Raw genomic sequence first — 12,233 nt, forward strand, 5'->3', positions numbered from 1 at the left:
ACTTGACTGAAATGGCAGAAGCAAGAAGGTAGCCAAAACCCTTGGCAACCAAAACATACAAGGAGGGGGCCAAAGGGCAACCTTAGCGAATGGACCTAAAAATGCCAAAAATCGAGGACTCACACCCATTAATGGTGATGTAGGCATAAGTGTCACCAACAAGAATTTGCACGCATTGAATGAAATAGGGACCAAGCCATAGGGATTTAAGCATCACAAGGATAAAGGGACATTCAATGCATTCATAAGCTTTAACAAAATCAATTTTAACAAAAATGACATTTTTCTTAGAGCGACAAGTCCACTCCATGCCTTCCTAGACAACAATGATATTATCTAGGATAAACCTAGATTTAACAAAATCAGTTTGCTTAGGAGGAACTATTTGTGGAAGAAGGTGGTGAATCTTGAGATCTAAGGCCTTTGCAATGATTTTATAAGAGACATTAAGCAAAGTAATGGGACACCAATTGCAAATATCCTGTAGATATTTAACCTTAGGAATGAGTTTTATGTTTCCCTTATTGATATGCCCAATGGAACCTAAATGAAAAGCTTCCAAGTAAACCTGATGGACGTGAAGGCCAACACATGGCCACAAAGCCTTGTAGAATTCACAAGGGAAGCCATCACAACCTAGTGCTTTATCATCTTCCATGGAAAATATGCCCTTCTTGAGATCCTCAATGGTAAGCAATTGATCGCTAAACATCTTTTGAGAATCAAAAAGTCATGAAGGCACGACAAATTGACATTCTTGTAAAGCTTGGTCTCTTTTAGGGGAATTTCCTTTCCCTGTGAACACCTTCTCATAATGTCTGACAAAAGCTTGAAGAATATTTGGTATCTCAGAGAGCATTGTGTAACCATCCTTAATGCATTTGATACCAAATGAGGAGTGACGTGCCTTGGGAGCTAAGAAAAATCTGTGCACACATGATCTCCCACTTTGAACCAGTGCAATTTGGCTTTAATTTGAGCCCCACATGCAACGCAGTTATCTACAATTTGTTTCTTTTGACGAGGTTGTGTAACCCGAACTTGCAACTTAGAGAAGAAAGCGTTAAGAGCCAAAGCCTCAGTGACATTACACAAATCAATGGTGGTTGTCTCATAGGACTTTCAGTGGTGCATGACTAGCTGCCTACCATAAATGCAGAGGAAACTAGTCGCACATTGGATGGCATCATTCCACCACGTAAGCTAGCCAGAGAGATGAGTGGGCTGACTCTCAAGATTCCAGACCTTTTGAATGTGGGCCGCCATGTGTGGGTGATTCAACAAAGAAGTATTTTAAAAAATTATATTTTTGATGGTCATACTCGACCCACTTTCCATTCAATGCCGAACTTAATCAGATAGTGGTCTAACAAAGTAACCTCAGGGAGAGGTAAAACAAGAAGATCTTGATTTTCCCCAAAAGAAAAGAAGGATTGGTCTGTGATCATGGCACGATCCAGGTGTTTAAAAACTCTATCAGAACCAACCCTAAAATTACTCCAAGTGTGCCAAACACCTTGAGGGTGACAACGATTAGTATTGGGGTTGAAAAGACCCAATTCATTACACATATAAAACTACACCTCTCTTTCACTAGTTTCCCTACCAAAAGATAATAACCCTTCCTTATTGGAGGCCACCTCCACCATCTTAAAATATTTGCACAAAACCCAAGTGGTAGGTAACAGAGAATCAACTATCCACTGCCAAAGATGAGATCTTTCAACAACATAATTGGGAGCATAAACATTAATGATCCCAAAAAATCATTATCAATTGACATGAGGACCTACACAAGCCATTGAGTGGGATCTGACCCATGGTCTACAATGGAGGAATGTCAACGTGACCAAATGAGGGTGAGGGTGACAACACCTCCTTGACCAACTTCATGATCTGAAGCAAAAACTAGGCCATCTGGCCAAATTACATGACATGCAACAACCAACACAAAAGCTGCAATTTTAATCTCCTAAAGGCAAAAGATATCAATACTAGGGAAATTTTGTCAAGTATCCCACAAAGAATACTTCTTAGCGAGGTAAGGTAGACCTCAGAAATTCCATGAGATACAATTCATGATTCAAAATCTTGCATGTCATCCCCGTCCTCAAGAAAGGAGAAGCCATTATGCAAGAAATCAGAAGATGGCTGAAAACTAGGGTAGGAATCCCTAGGGAACACCCTGCATTTTTTTGGAATCTCATTGCCATCCGCCTTCTGCCTAAAAGGGATGTGAGAGCGATGCAATGAAGATGCCTGAGATGACAAAAATGAAGCGGCCTAAGGAGTGCAAACCCACATAGGACCTGAAACATCCTTAGTAGTTGGACCTATCCCTTGAGAATCAATATATGAAGTAGCTTGCACCTGTAGTGGAGCAGTGGGTTGAACTAATGTTGGCTCATGTGATTGCAACTACGTAGAAGAAAAATTAGGCTATTTCTGAGAAGTAGCCAAATAATTTTTTCCTTTCTAAACCATTGTAGTCTACCCATCCACATTCTTAGCAGCCTCATAAGAGCACGAAGGGGCAGACTCCTTGGGAGGACTTTTAGTCCTCAGGGTAACTAGAGGGCAATCTTTAATTTTATGCACAGGTTTGGCACCGATAGCAAGTATTAGGAAGGTTCAGATAGAATACTCTATAAGAGTAGCATTGACCTCCTATTCGAATATCAACAGTCTCTTTGAGGTCCTGAGTCAAATCAACTTCCAGACAAACCCTTTTTTGGGGTCAGGCATTAAAATAATGATTTGGTTCCATGCAAACCACCTTGCCAATGGATTGGGCAATGGTTTGCAGGAACGACCAACAAGGAAAGTAGAGACCAGGAAACTCGAGCCAAATTGGGACCTAGAGCTTTTTGTCATCTGGGATAGTAAAGTCTCGTGACCATGGTTGAAAAACAATTAAGGAAGACCGAACAAACTAGGGACCATGATGAAGGAGACCTTCAATACTGGTGGGATTGGAAAAGAGAAATAGAAAAAAACCTTCAGTGAGATTTTGGATGCCATCAAGCGAGACCCCATGAGGGGCCTAGGCTTTGGTGACCCAATCATGCAACATGTTTTCTGGTGGAACCCTACCCACAAAGTACCCTATCAAGGTATATTTCTCAAGCCAAATCACATGCATTATCAAAGTCTTGGACAACCAATACAACATCAAGGGTACTAGAAGACATACCTTGTGAAATACCTTCAAGACAAACTTGTGAGGTTGTTTGTTTGGGGGTGCCATGATTGCCCGTTGCCAAAGCTCCAACACCAACTGTTGGGTTGGGGTTGACCAAGGCCATTAAAAAGCTATAAATCCCGCAATAAATTTGGTATGACAAGGAAAAAAAACACTCGATATAGAGAAACAACAAAGATGCAACCCTCAACATGCAAAACTCCTACTCATCCCTCTCATATTTTTCTTTTTCTTTTTCATATTCCAATTTTGAGACAATCTAGATTCTTGAACTACAATAATTATTCATCTTTCGACATGAGCTATTCACCATTAACCTTCTTCACATTTTTTTTATTGAATTAAAACTTAATTCTAAATTACACATGTCCACAATTGCCATTTAATCAATCAAAATTTATTTATGCTAAATTATATGCATTTCATTTGATGAACCTAGACTAAGTCATGGAAAATATTATTTTCTTTTACAATGTTAATTTGTCAATACACTTTTCATTTTTTACAACTTACCCAAACCATTATTTATGTTGAATATCTTAATACACTTTCTATTTTTTACAACCTCCCTTAACTTACATTAAAACCTTAAAATATTCATTACAAATAGTGCTTATTTTTATAATACTAATTAATTATGTAAGGGTGAAATTTGCATATCCATGCCACTTCCCATTTTTTTTGTTTCATTTTAAGGAGAGTGCCTTGATATACACATATTAACAAATTATACATTTTAATATATAGTTGAGCTCCTTATTCTATGCCACTTGTCTATCCATTATAAATATTCTTGTGCACTCATTCCTTACATTGTCCATATAATTATACATCTTGACACATTTATCGCACTAACTTATTTATTATACTCATGCATACATATTTCAATACACATGTTATCCTCTTTGATTTGGTGTCTTTCATTTTTGGGATAATTTCATGGTTTTAGACATCCTCGTGGCCACAAAATTGTTCTTTCTAAATTTAGAATTTAGAATTCAAATTTGGCAAGCTCATGCCTAAACTTGACTAAATAAAAAATTTGTGATGTGTCAGTATGTTCTTGTATTTAAAAATATGTATGCATTCATTAGACATAAGAGAGGAATAAGAAATTATTTATATATTTTTCATTACAACACTTCAATTGGTGCATTAAAATGAACCTAGATTTGTGGAACCATTTTCAGGTACACATGCATCTTTAAATGGTGTTGTTTTTAACTATTTATGCATATTTATGTGGGTTTACTTGGACAATTGTCCCATAGTGACACAACAAAGTCCTACCAAAATATTCTCAATTGTTGTTAGTCATATATATATATATATATAGAGAGAGAGAGAGAGAGAGAGAGAGAGAGAGAGAGAGAGAGAGAGAGAGAGAGAGAGAGAGAGAGAGAGAGAGAGAGAGAGAGAGAGAGAGAGAGAGAGAGAGAGAGAGAGAGAGAGATGGATGAAGGCACACCATGTGAGTTGAAAACACAATTTTATTGTGTCTAGGGATGAATCCAAATGTGAAGGACCAATCTACTATTGCAAAATTATCCTCTAACAGATCCAACACAAAATTTGAAACATCACATTTCTAAATTAAACATTAGAATATTCCATAGTAGTCTTCATCAAATAACAATAATTCTTCACCTATAGAATTAAGTTCCCTATCTTCTTATTTACTTTGCTAAAATAACAAATCAACTTATTTAGATTATTAATCACTAATTATCATTACTTAATCTAAATTAACATATCCTTATACATCTTATTGAATTGTCCCAGACTAAGCTCAAAAAAATGTTATTTTCTTACAAAATAAAATATAATTAATATTTATGATAATGATTCTCTATTTTTTGTAAGATGGTTTTATATCAAATCCACATAATTGTTTAGTGAGCATGAGTGTTAGGGGTGTCCATGTTGAACTCTAATCCTCACCTCATCCCTTACTTCATCCCTTATGGTGTTGAGGTTTTGCACTTAGCAAAACTTGATCCCTTGAACTCACTAAGAACCATTCAACTTCACTAATAGACCAAAAATTAACACTTACTACAAATTTAACCCACAACTAGAACTATAATATCTATAGCACAAACACAAACTGTGATGTTGGAAAAAGGTGAATGATGGAGATATCGAGAGAAAAACTTTTCTTCCCTCCGAGGACAGATAAAAGTTTCACTTCAAATTTCTCTTCAAACACATTTTCCACATTACATTGGAAGAGGGAGGAAAATACACTAGACTCAACCTCTAGAGAAAGAGACTGAATTTTGAGTGATGGTAAGTGAATCCCCTCTTTTGAGATTGAGATTTGAATTGATTGAATTGTGTACTTATGATCAAGTGTAAAAGTGACAAAGATTTGATTATAACTCAAGATAGAAGCATAGGATGAAGCTGTGCACCTGGATCTGGCAATAATCCGTCAAAATGAAGTTGCCCTACGATTTTGGGAAAAAGTTGTCCGGACTATGGCGGGAATGTACACAGTCCTCCGAAAAATCCACGAAACAAAAAGGGTTTTTCCGCCTTTGCAAATGGAGCCCGAATCCAAAAGTATAGCTGCGCACCTACAACCTACACACATAAGAGAGATGGAAAGGTGTTGGGATTGGGGGTTTGCCTTCAGCTCAAACCCCAGTTTTGGAATTAACCAAATGATGAAAGAAAGTACTTGCAAGTGAATGTAAATGAAAGACTGAAATGTACGTCACCTCAAGAGAGGTTGTAGATAGAATGTAGGTAAAATTGCTTGTGTGGAATTGAATGTTGGAATGAATCTCCTCTTCAATGGTTGAATCCTTGACTTGAATGCAACACCTAGCCTTGAAAGGAGACTTGAGAATGCTCAATGCTGGAAAAGAATGCTTGAATGCTTGAATGCTCTCGAATGCTCGAATGCGTGATCTCATGTATCTGTGTTATGCCAAAATGAAGGGGAGATGTGACTTAAATACTTGTCATTTAGGGCTAATTGACTAATTTTCCGTCATAGGCTGACACTGGGGGAGTTTTCCCACTCAATGTGCAACCTCCAAAGCACATTTGAAAAGGGTCCTGCCCCAAAATGGGGCAAGGGACAGGGGCACCACACCCCTGTCCTAGGGGGGACAAGGGTGCCACGCCCTTGTCTTGCCCTTTTTTGCAGGACAGGATGCAGTCTAGGCAGTGCAGAGGGCAAGCAAGATGCGGTTCTTAGGCGTCGAGCAAGTCTCTGGTCTTCGATCAGGCTTAGGGATTCAGTTCGTATGCGTGAGGACCCTAATGTGGTAAAAAATTGCGAGGGTCGTGATTTTATGACACTGCACAAACATATTTATAAATTTCATAAGAGCTTGGAGATAAAATTGATTTATCATCCTCCCCTATGCTATAATGTCACTAAGAGTATCTTTCAATGAGGGAAACATGTCATTAAATTCACCACAAAGGAGTAAAATCCACATAATCATCAGTGTCATTACGAGTATTTGGTTAAAGAGTTTTATTTTAGATCCACGTAATTGTTTAGCGAGCATGAGTGTTAGGGGTGTCTATGCTATCAAAGCTATCTTAATCCCCACCTTATCTCTTACAGGTGAAAACCTTGCACTTAACAAAACTTGATCCCTTAAACTCATTAAGAACCATTCAACTTCACCAATAGACTAGAAACCAATTAACACTTACCTACAAGTTTAACCCAAAACTAGGACTATAATATCTATACCACAACCAATAACGTATTATTAGGTAAATACATTTTTCTTACAAACTAGGATTATAATATCTATACCACAACCAAGAACCTATTATTAGGCAAATACATTTTTCTTACAAACTAAAACTCAATTGACATTTGTGATGATAGTTCTCTATTTTTTTCCATAAGAAGGTTTTATATCAAATCTACATAATCGTTTAGTGAGCATGAGCATTAGGGTTGTCCATGCTATCAAAGTTATCTAAACCTCGATCCCCACCTCATCCCTTATAGTTTTGAGGTTTTGCAGTTAGCAAAACTTGATCCCTTAATGAATATTGCAATGTGTCTGATAAACTTTTTAACATGATTAGTAATGCTAGCATGCCACGTCCTTCGGTACCATGTGAACTGAGAGAGATTGGACGTTGTGACCTCATACTTTACCACAAGAAACTCTTACGAACCAAACCAACGCCAACCCGATAATATTATACCATAACCAAACACCTATTTAGCAATTTCATAAGAGCTCAAGCTAAAAGTGATTAATCCTCATCCCTATGTCATAATGTCACCAAGAGAGTATCTTCCAACGAGGGAAACATGTCACTTTATTGGCAGACTTATAAATTCACCACAAAGGAGTAAAAATGTGAGATTCTCGAAGAAAGAAATAGGTATGCATAGATCTGAGAAAAGAGTGGGAGAAAATAAAGAAGAAAGCGGGCCCACGAAATGTTGAATTGGATGCTGAATCAGAGAGCATTTGAGAGTGGTGGGGGCCTTCCTGGCCCGTGCAAGACCTAATTTTGACCCGTCCAATCTGAAGACCCGTCCTACTGCTCCTTGGTATAATTGCAACTGCACCACTTTAACCACGCAATATTCAATGTTTTCTGCCGGGGAGGATAAAAAAAAACTGTCTCGTCAAACTGCAGTTTTACTGGAACGACCCCAAGTTTTTCTTCGCCCAAAAACTCATATATATCACTTGGCCCTCCGCTCTTTCGTGAGTTTGAGGGCGGGCGCGGGTGGTTACACGGTGCCCACGGTTTTAACAGTCCAAAGTTGTTAACAGCCTTGTGTTCTTCGTTTGAAGCGAGTATGGTTAAAAGTGCAATGATAACTGGTTTTTCCTTGATCTGGGTCCAAGTTTTTATGGTTTTTTCTGTGATTAACATGAGTTTTTGGTGTGCAGAATGGCGCCGGATCAGAAGGATTCATCCTCTGACAGTATCATTTCTTCATCATCTTCTTCGTCCGCTTCTTCTTGTTTATCTGATGATGGGCAAGATGGAGGGGTTGTGAGTTCGTGGTCCTCTAAAAGGACATATGGGCTTATGGCCCAGAGCATAAGCAACATGGTGAGGAAGAGGAGGAAGAGGATGCTGGATGAGAATCTCTCCGTATTGCGGTCCATTACACATTCTAATGCGGTATAGATTGTTATATTTTGTTTGGATTAAATTGGTTTGTAAGATCTATTGAAATTGTTGGCCTGAGATTGTTGGAAATTTTAGGTGCCCACCTGTTAGAGATTGTTGATGTGAATGCCTCTAGTAGGCTAAGTAGTAACAGAAGAGGTAATGGGTTCGAACCCTGTGAAGTTTTCCACTTTTAAATTGTGGGCGAGTGCAATGCCTTTGGTAGCCAAAGTGGTATCTATAAAAATGCAAAAGAAATAGTGCCTTTGAACCCTGGCCTTCCTCTCTTTAAAAATAAAAAAGATTATGAATAGATGTTCTATTTGCCCCTGCTTTAAGATCTATAAAATGGAATAGACAGACTTATTTCTATAACTTATCAGCATTGGGGCTGCTTATGCTAGTTTCTCATTTCTATAAGAATTAAATCCCCACTTTGTTAGCTCTCCGGATATTAATAACTCGCTGCTTGAAATTTTTACAAATATAATGTATGTAGGTATGACTGTTCATTTTTTTTCTTTCTTTTTTGATTTAACTTTTTGAATCTCTTTTGAAACCCATCTTTGACAAATTGTAAGATCATTGATATCAAATATGTATACCATTCAAATCAGTATGCCCCAACCAATCTTTTGGGTTACTCAGTCGCAGTTTCTTTGTTGTCGAAATATTTTTCCTCTCATGCCGATAAGTTAGTATTTGCTCTAAATAACCAAGTTTGTTACGTTTGATTGGAATGTTTTGTGGACCTTGATTCACAGGATCACTCCATATTTGGATGTCCTATCGCATATTGCATTTAACCTTTGAGAGCAACGGTAATGTTGAGCAGGATAATACAAATGTAAGATGAGTGAAGCTTTTAGCAGGCATAATTTTTCACTACAAGGATTTTGGAGAGCTTCAATTCTAGAGGATTAAGCTATTCTTTGGGCTCTGGTTCTTTAGTTATTATTAGTTTGATCGGTTTCTGCCTTTTACACAGCTTCTTTGCATCATCCTGTATTCAGTAGAAAGTTGCTTTTGCAGTCGTATAGACAAGTAAAATTAAATAGCAGTGGATTTTTCTGGGAGTTGCTTTATAACTTTGCAGTGGTAATTTTTATCTTTTTGTGTTGATTTTCCTGATGGGTGGTTTTTGTTCGTTGTTTACAGACCAGGAAAAGCTGCATAATCTCGGATGCGTTCAAGTATATTGAGGAATTGAAGCAAAGGGTCCGTGAATTAAATAGGGATCTTGTGGCAGAGGTTGATGCCCGCCAGAGGGAGTTGCTGGGGTCCCAACCCCATGGAACAGGCAGAGCAAGTTTAGGGCCTACGCTGCCCACTGTAAGCAAAATCTGTGCTTTCCCTCTTTATCTCTCCTCTTTTGCATCAGAAAAGACTTACTTTTTTGGACTCGGTGCTCTAGTCTCATGATGATTGTTTGATGGCTATTGAACTGTAGTTTTTGGATGTTATAATAGTGAAGGTTTTAGGTTGTTAACTTTGTTGAAAATAGCAATACTCAGTCTCGTTTTGATGGTAAGGTTGTTAGTTATGTTTATTTTTGAGAGTTATAAAAATTTTGTGGGCATTAGAATTAGCAATTTTAAGCAGTGATTGAAGGTTGCAGATTATGAGTATTAGCGCAAGGCTAGATTGACAGCAATAGATTGGTAGAAATATTATCTAGCAACTGTTTATATTAGAAGGTATCAGTTTCTGATTATAAGCATTTTTTTCAGCTGGTTCCATCTTAAGATATGTTACCATCCAATAAGGAACTCCGGAGGGAATCCAGGTATCCATTTAAAAAATGGAAGCCTGTGGAAATGATCTTAGAAGTTTAATTTTTTTGACTGAGAGGGATAGGTTGAAAATCAGTTATAGTCTGAGGGTCATATTGCCATCTCTTATGACTCAATTTCAATTTATTTGATTTTGTTTGGATAGTTGCGAGGGAGTTATAGAAATAAAAATTCCAGAAGTCCTTTAGTATGTCTGGCACTCAGCATCTTAGAAATACAAAGAATAGGAAGGGGAGCTTGAATCCTTGACTCGATCTAGAACGAATGATTAATAACTTGTGAAATAAGCTTTTGGGTCATATATAAGACATGCTTATTGTTTTGCATGCATCCTCCGAATGTATAATGATATAGCTGCATTTAGTACTCTAACTGGGTTTGTTCAATAAGAAATTAGGAGAAAGTAGAAGATATAATGGTACATGTAAGTCTCTCGTTGCTTGTAGAAAAATGTATCCGAGCTATATATGTTCCATAGAACATTACCAGTATAAAACTTTACTAAATTGAGGGGTGCAAATGCTACTGAGGTTGAAGAAGTTTCTTCATTTAGAGACCAATACATATTGATCATGTATGTCTAGAGTTGCAGACATATTGGAAGTTGGATTGCTTACTACTACAAAACAAGTTTAAAATCTAGCCCACATGTGTTGATAGTGACAATGTTGTTGTTAAATGTGTGAAGTAGCATCCGCTACAATGGTTATTGGATTTAAAAACTAAAAGTAGAACATTGCCCTTTGTTTGTGGATTATAAAAACCAAAATCAAAGTGCCCTCTTTTATAAAAGAATTGTTGCATGTGCTATTAATTAGATGGTACTGATCAATTTTTATACCATGTTTACCAGGTTACTGTGGTGGGAAAGGAATGTGGGCTCGAGATCCATGTCTCCTGTAAAAAATCACCAGGGTTGCTAATTGCTATACTGGAAGCTGTAGAAGCACTGGGCCTCAATGTACTGCAGGCCAGGGTGTCTTGCAAGGACTATTTCTTGTTCGAAGCTTTGAGTGGAAAGGTAGTGAGACTAAATTTTGCAGGCTTTTCACAGAGCAGAAGCGTGGCCTTTAACTTTTGAACTTTGGTTGTGTTTGGGGTGTTTTGTGTGTTTCTTTGTTTAGTCCTTACAACCAAATGTTTTTTGTTCAATCTTACCAAATGTTTGTAAGCTTTTTCATTACTTGAGATTTCTCACCCTTTTTCAAATATTGCACCCGAATCTTTTGTAAAGACATTTACAACATTGGTATTGTAACACAACATTCTATCTTTCTTTGGTGTGTCTCTTCCATCTTTTTGGTGTGAGTTTCTCTGTTCAAGTTTTTGCCATGAAATGTTGAAGTTCTAACTTTTTTTGATATTGCAGGATAAACAAGGCAAGATTGCTGATCCCCATATGGTTAAAGGAGCTCTCCTGCAAGTCTTAGACAGGATAAACCCAGAAAAGGCGTCTACTGCAGGTAGCAAAGTCATGGAATAGGGATCCTACAAGCCCAGGTTCAAGTCCCAGGGGCCTGAGCCAAAGATCTAGACCTGAGAATGGTCAGGTCAATTCCATATAAAGGATGAAAGTGGGTTTTTGTGGAACTATTCTTCAGATAAGGAACTTGTACATGATAAAATGGTATTTATTATCCTATACAGGAAGAAAGAAAGATGTAATGTTAGGGAACCCTGCAATTGTATCAGAATAGCTATACCCTTTCTTTTTTGTTGTGTATTAGAAGAGAGCTTACATCTGCTCTGTGAAATTGTTGTGGAAAATCACAGTTGTTATGCACATGTGTAGACCTGTGAGTCAGTCAAAGGTGAACAGTTCTACTCCTGTGCATTTATTACGACCACCCATTAGAAGAAGAATAATATATGTTACTTCCAAGGAATTATAATGTGTTAATTCTTTTCTCTGACAGCTCTCGGGCATTATGTTTCACCTTTTCTGTGTTCCTCTTAAATGAGCTTGTAAGACTTTAAAAATAGTGAATGCGAGGAGGAGAGTGACTTGCTAAAAGCACATGAATTGTTAGGTGAACCACTGGTAACCAGGGGAAAATAGTCAAAAAGAGAAATCATGGACTTCAATAATCTTGCAAATAAACAAGATGAACGTTCAGGTC

General features: G+C 37.6%; 1 protein-coding gene across 1 annotated transcript; it reads left to right on the forward strand.

Moving 5' to 3' along the window:
• The first annotated feature begins 7,782 nt into the window (after positions 1-7,782).
• LOC131034279 (transcription factor SCREAM2) lies at positions 7,783-11,999 on the forward strand. Its single transcript, XM_057965722.2, has 5 exons — positions 7,783-7,998; positions 8,095-8,332; positions 9,479-9,652; positions 10,967-11,134; positions 11,483-11,999. The coding sequence occupies exons 2-5, from the start codon at positions 8,096-8,098 to the stop codon at positions 11,594-11,596; spliced, it is 693 nt and encodes a 230-aa protein (XP_057821705.1). The 5' UTR covers positions 7,783-7,998; position 8,095; the 3' UTR covers positions 11,597-11,999.
• Positions 12,000-12,233: the final 234 nt, after the last annotated feature.

Source organism: Cryptomeria japonica, chromosome 3, assembly GCF_030272615.1.
Source record: "Cryptomeria japonica chromosome 3, Sugi_1.0, whole genome shotgun sequence".
NCBI classification, from domain to species: Eukaryota; Viridiplantae; Streptophyta; class Pinopsida; order Cupressales; family Cupressaceae; genus Cryptomeria; species Cryptomeria japonica.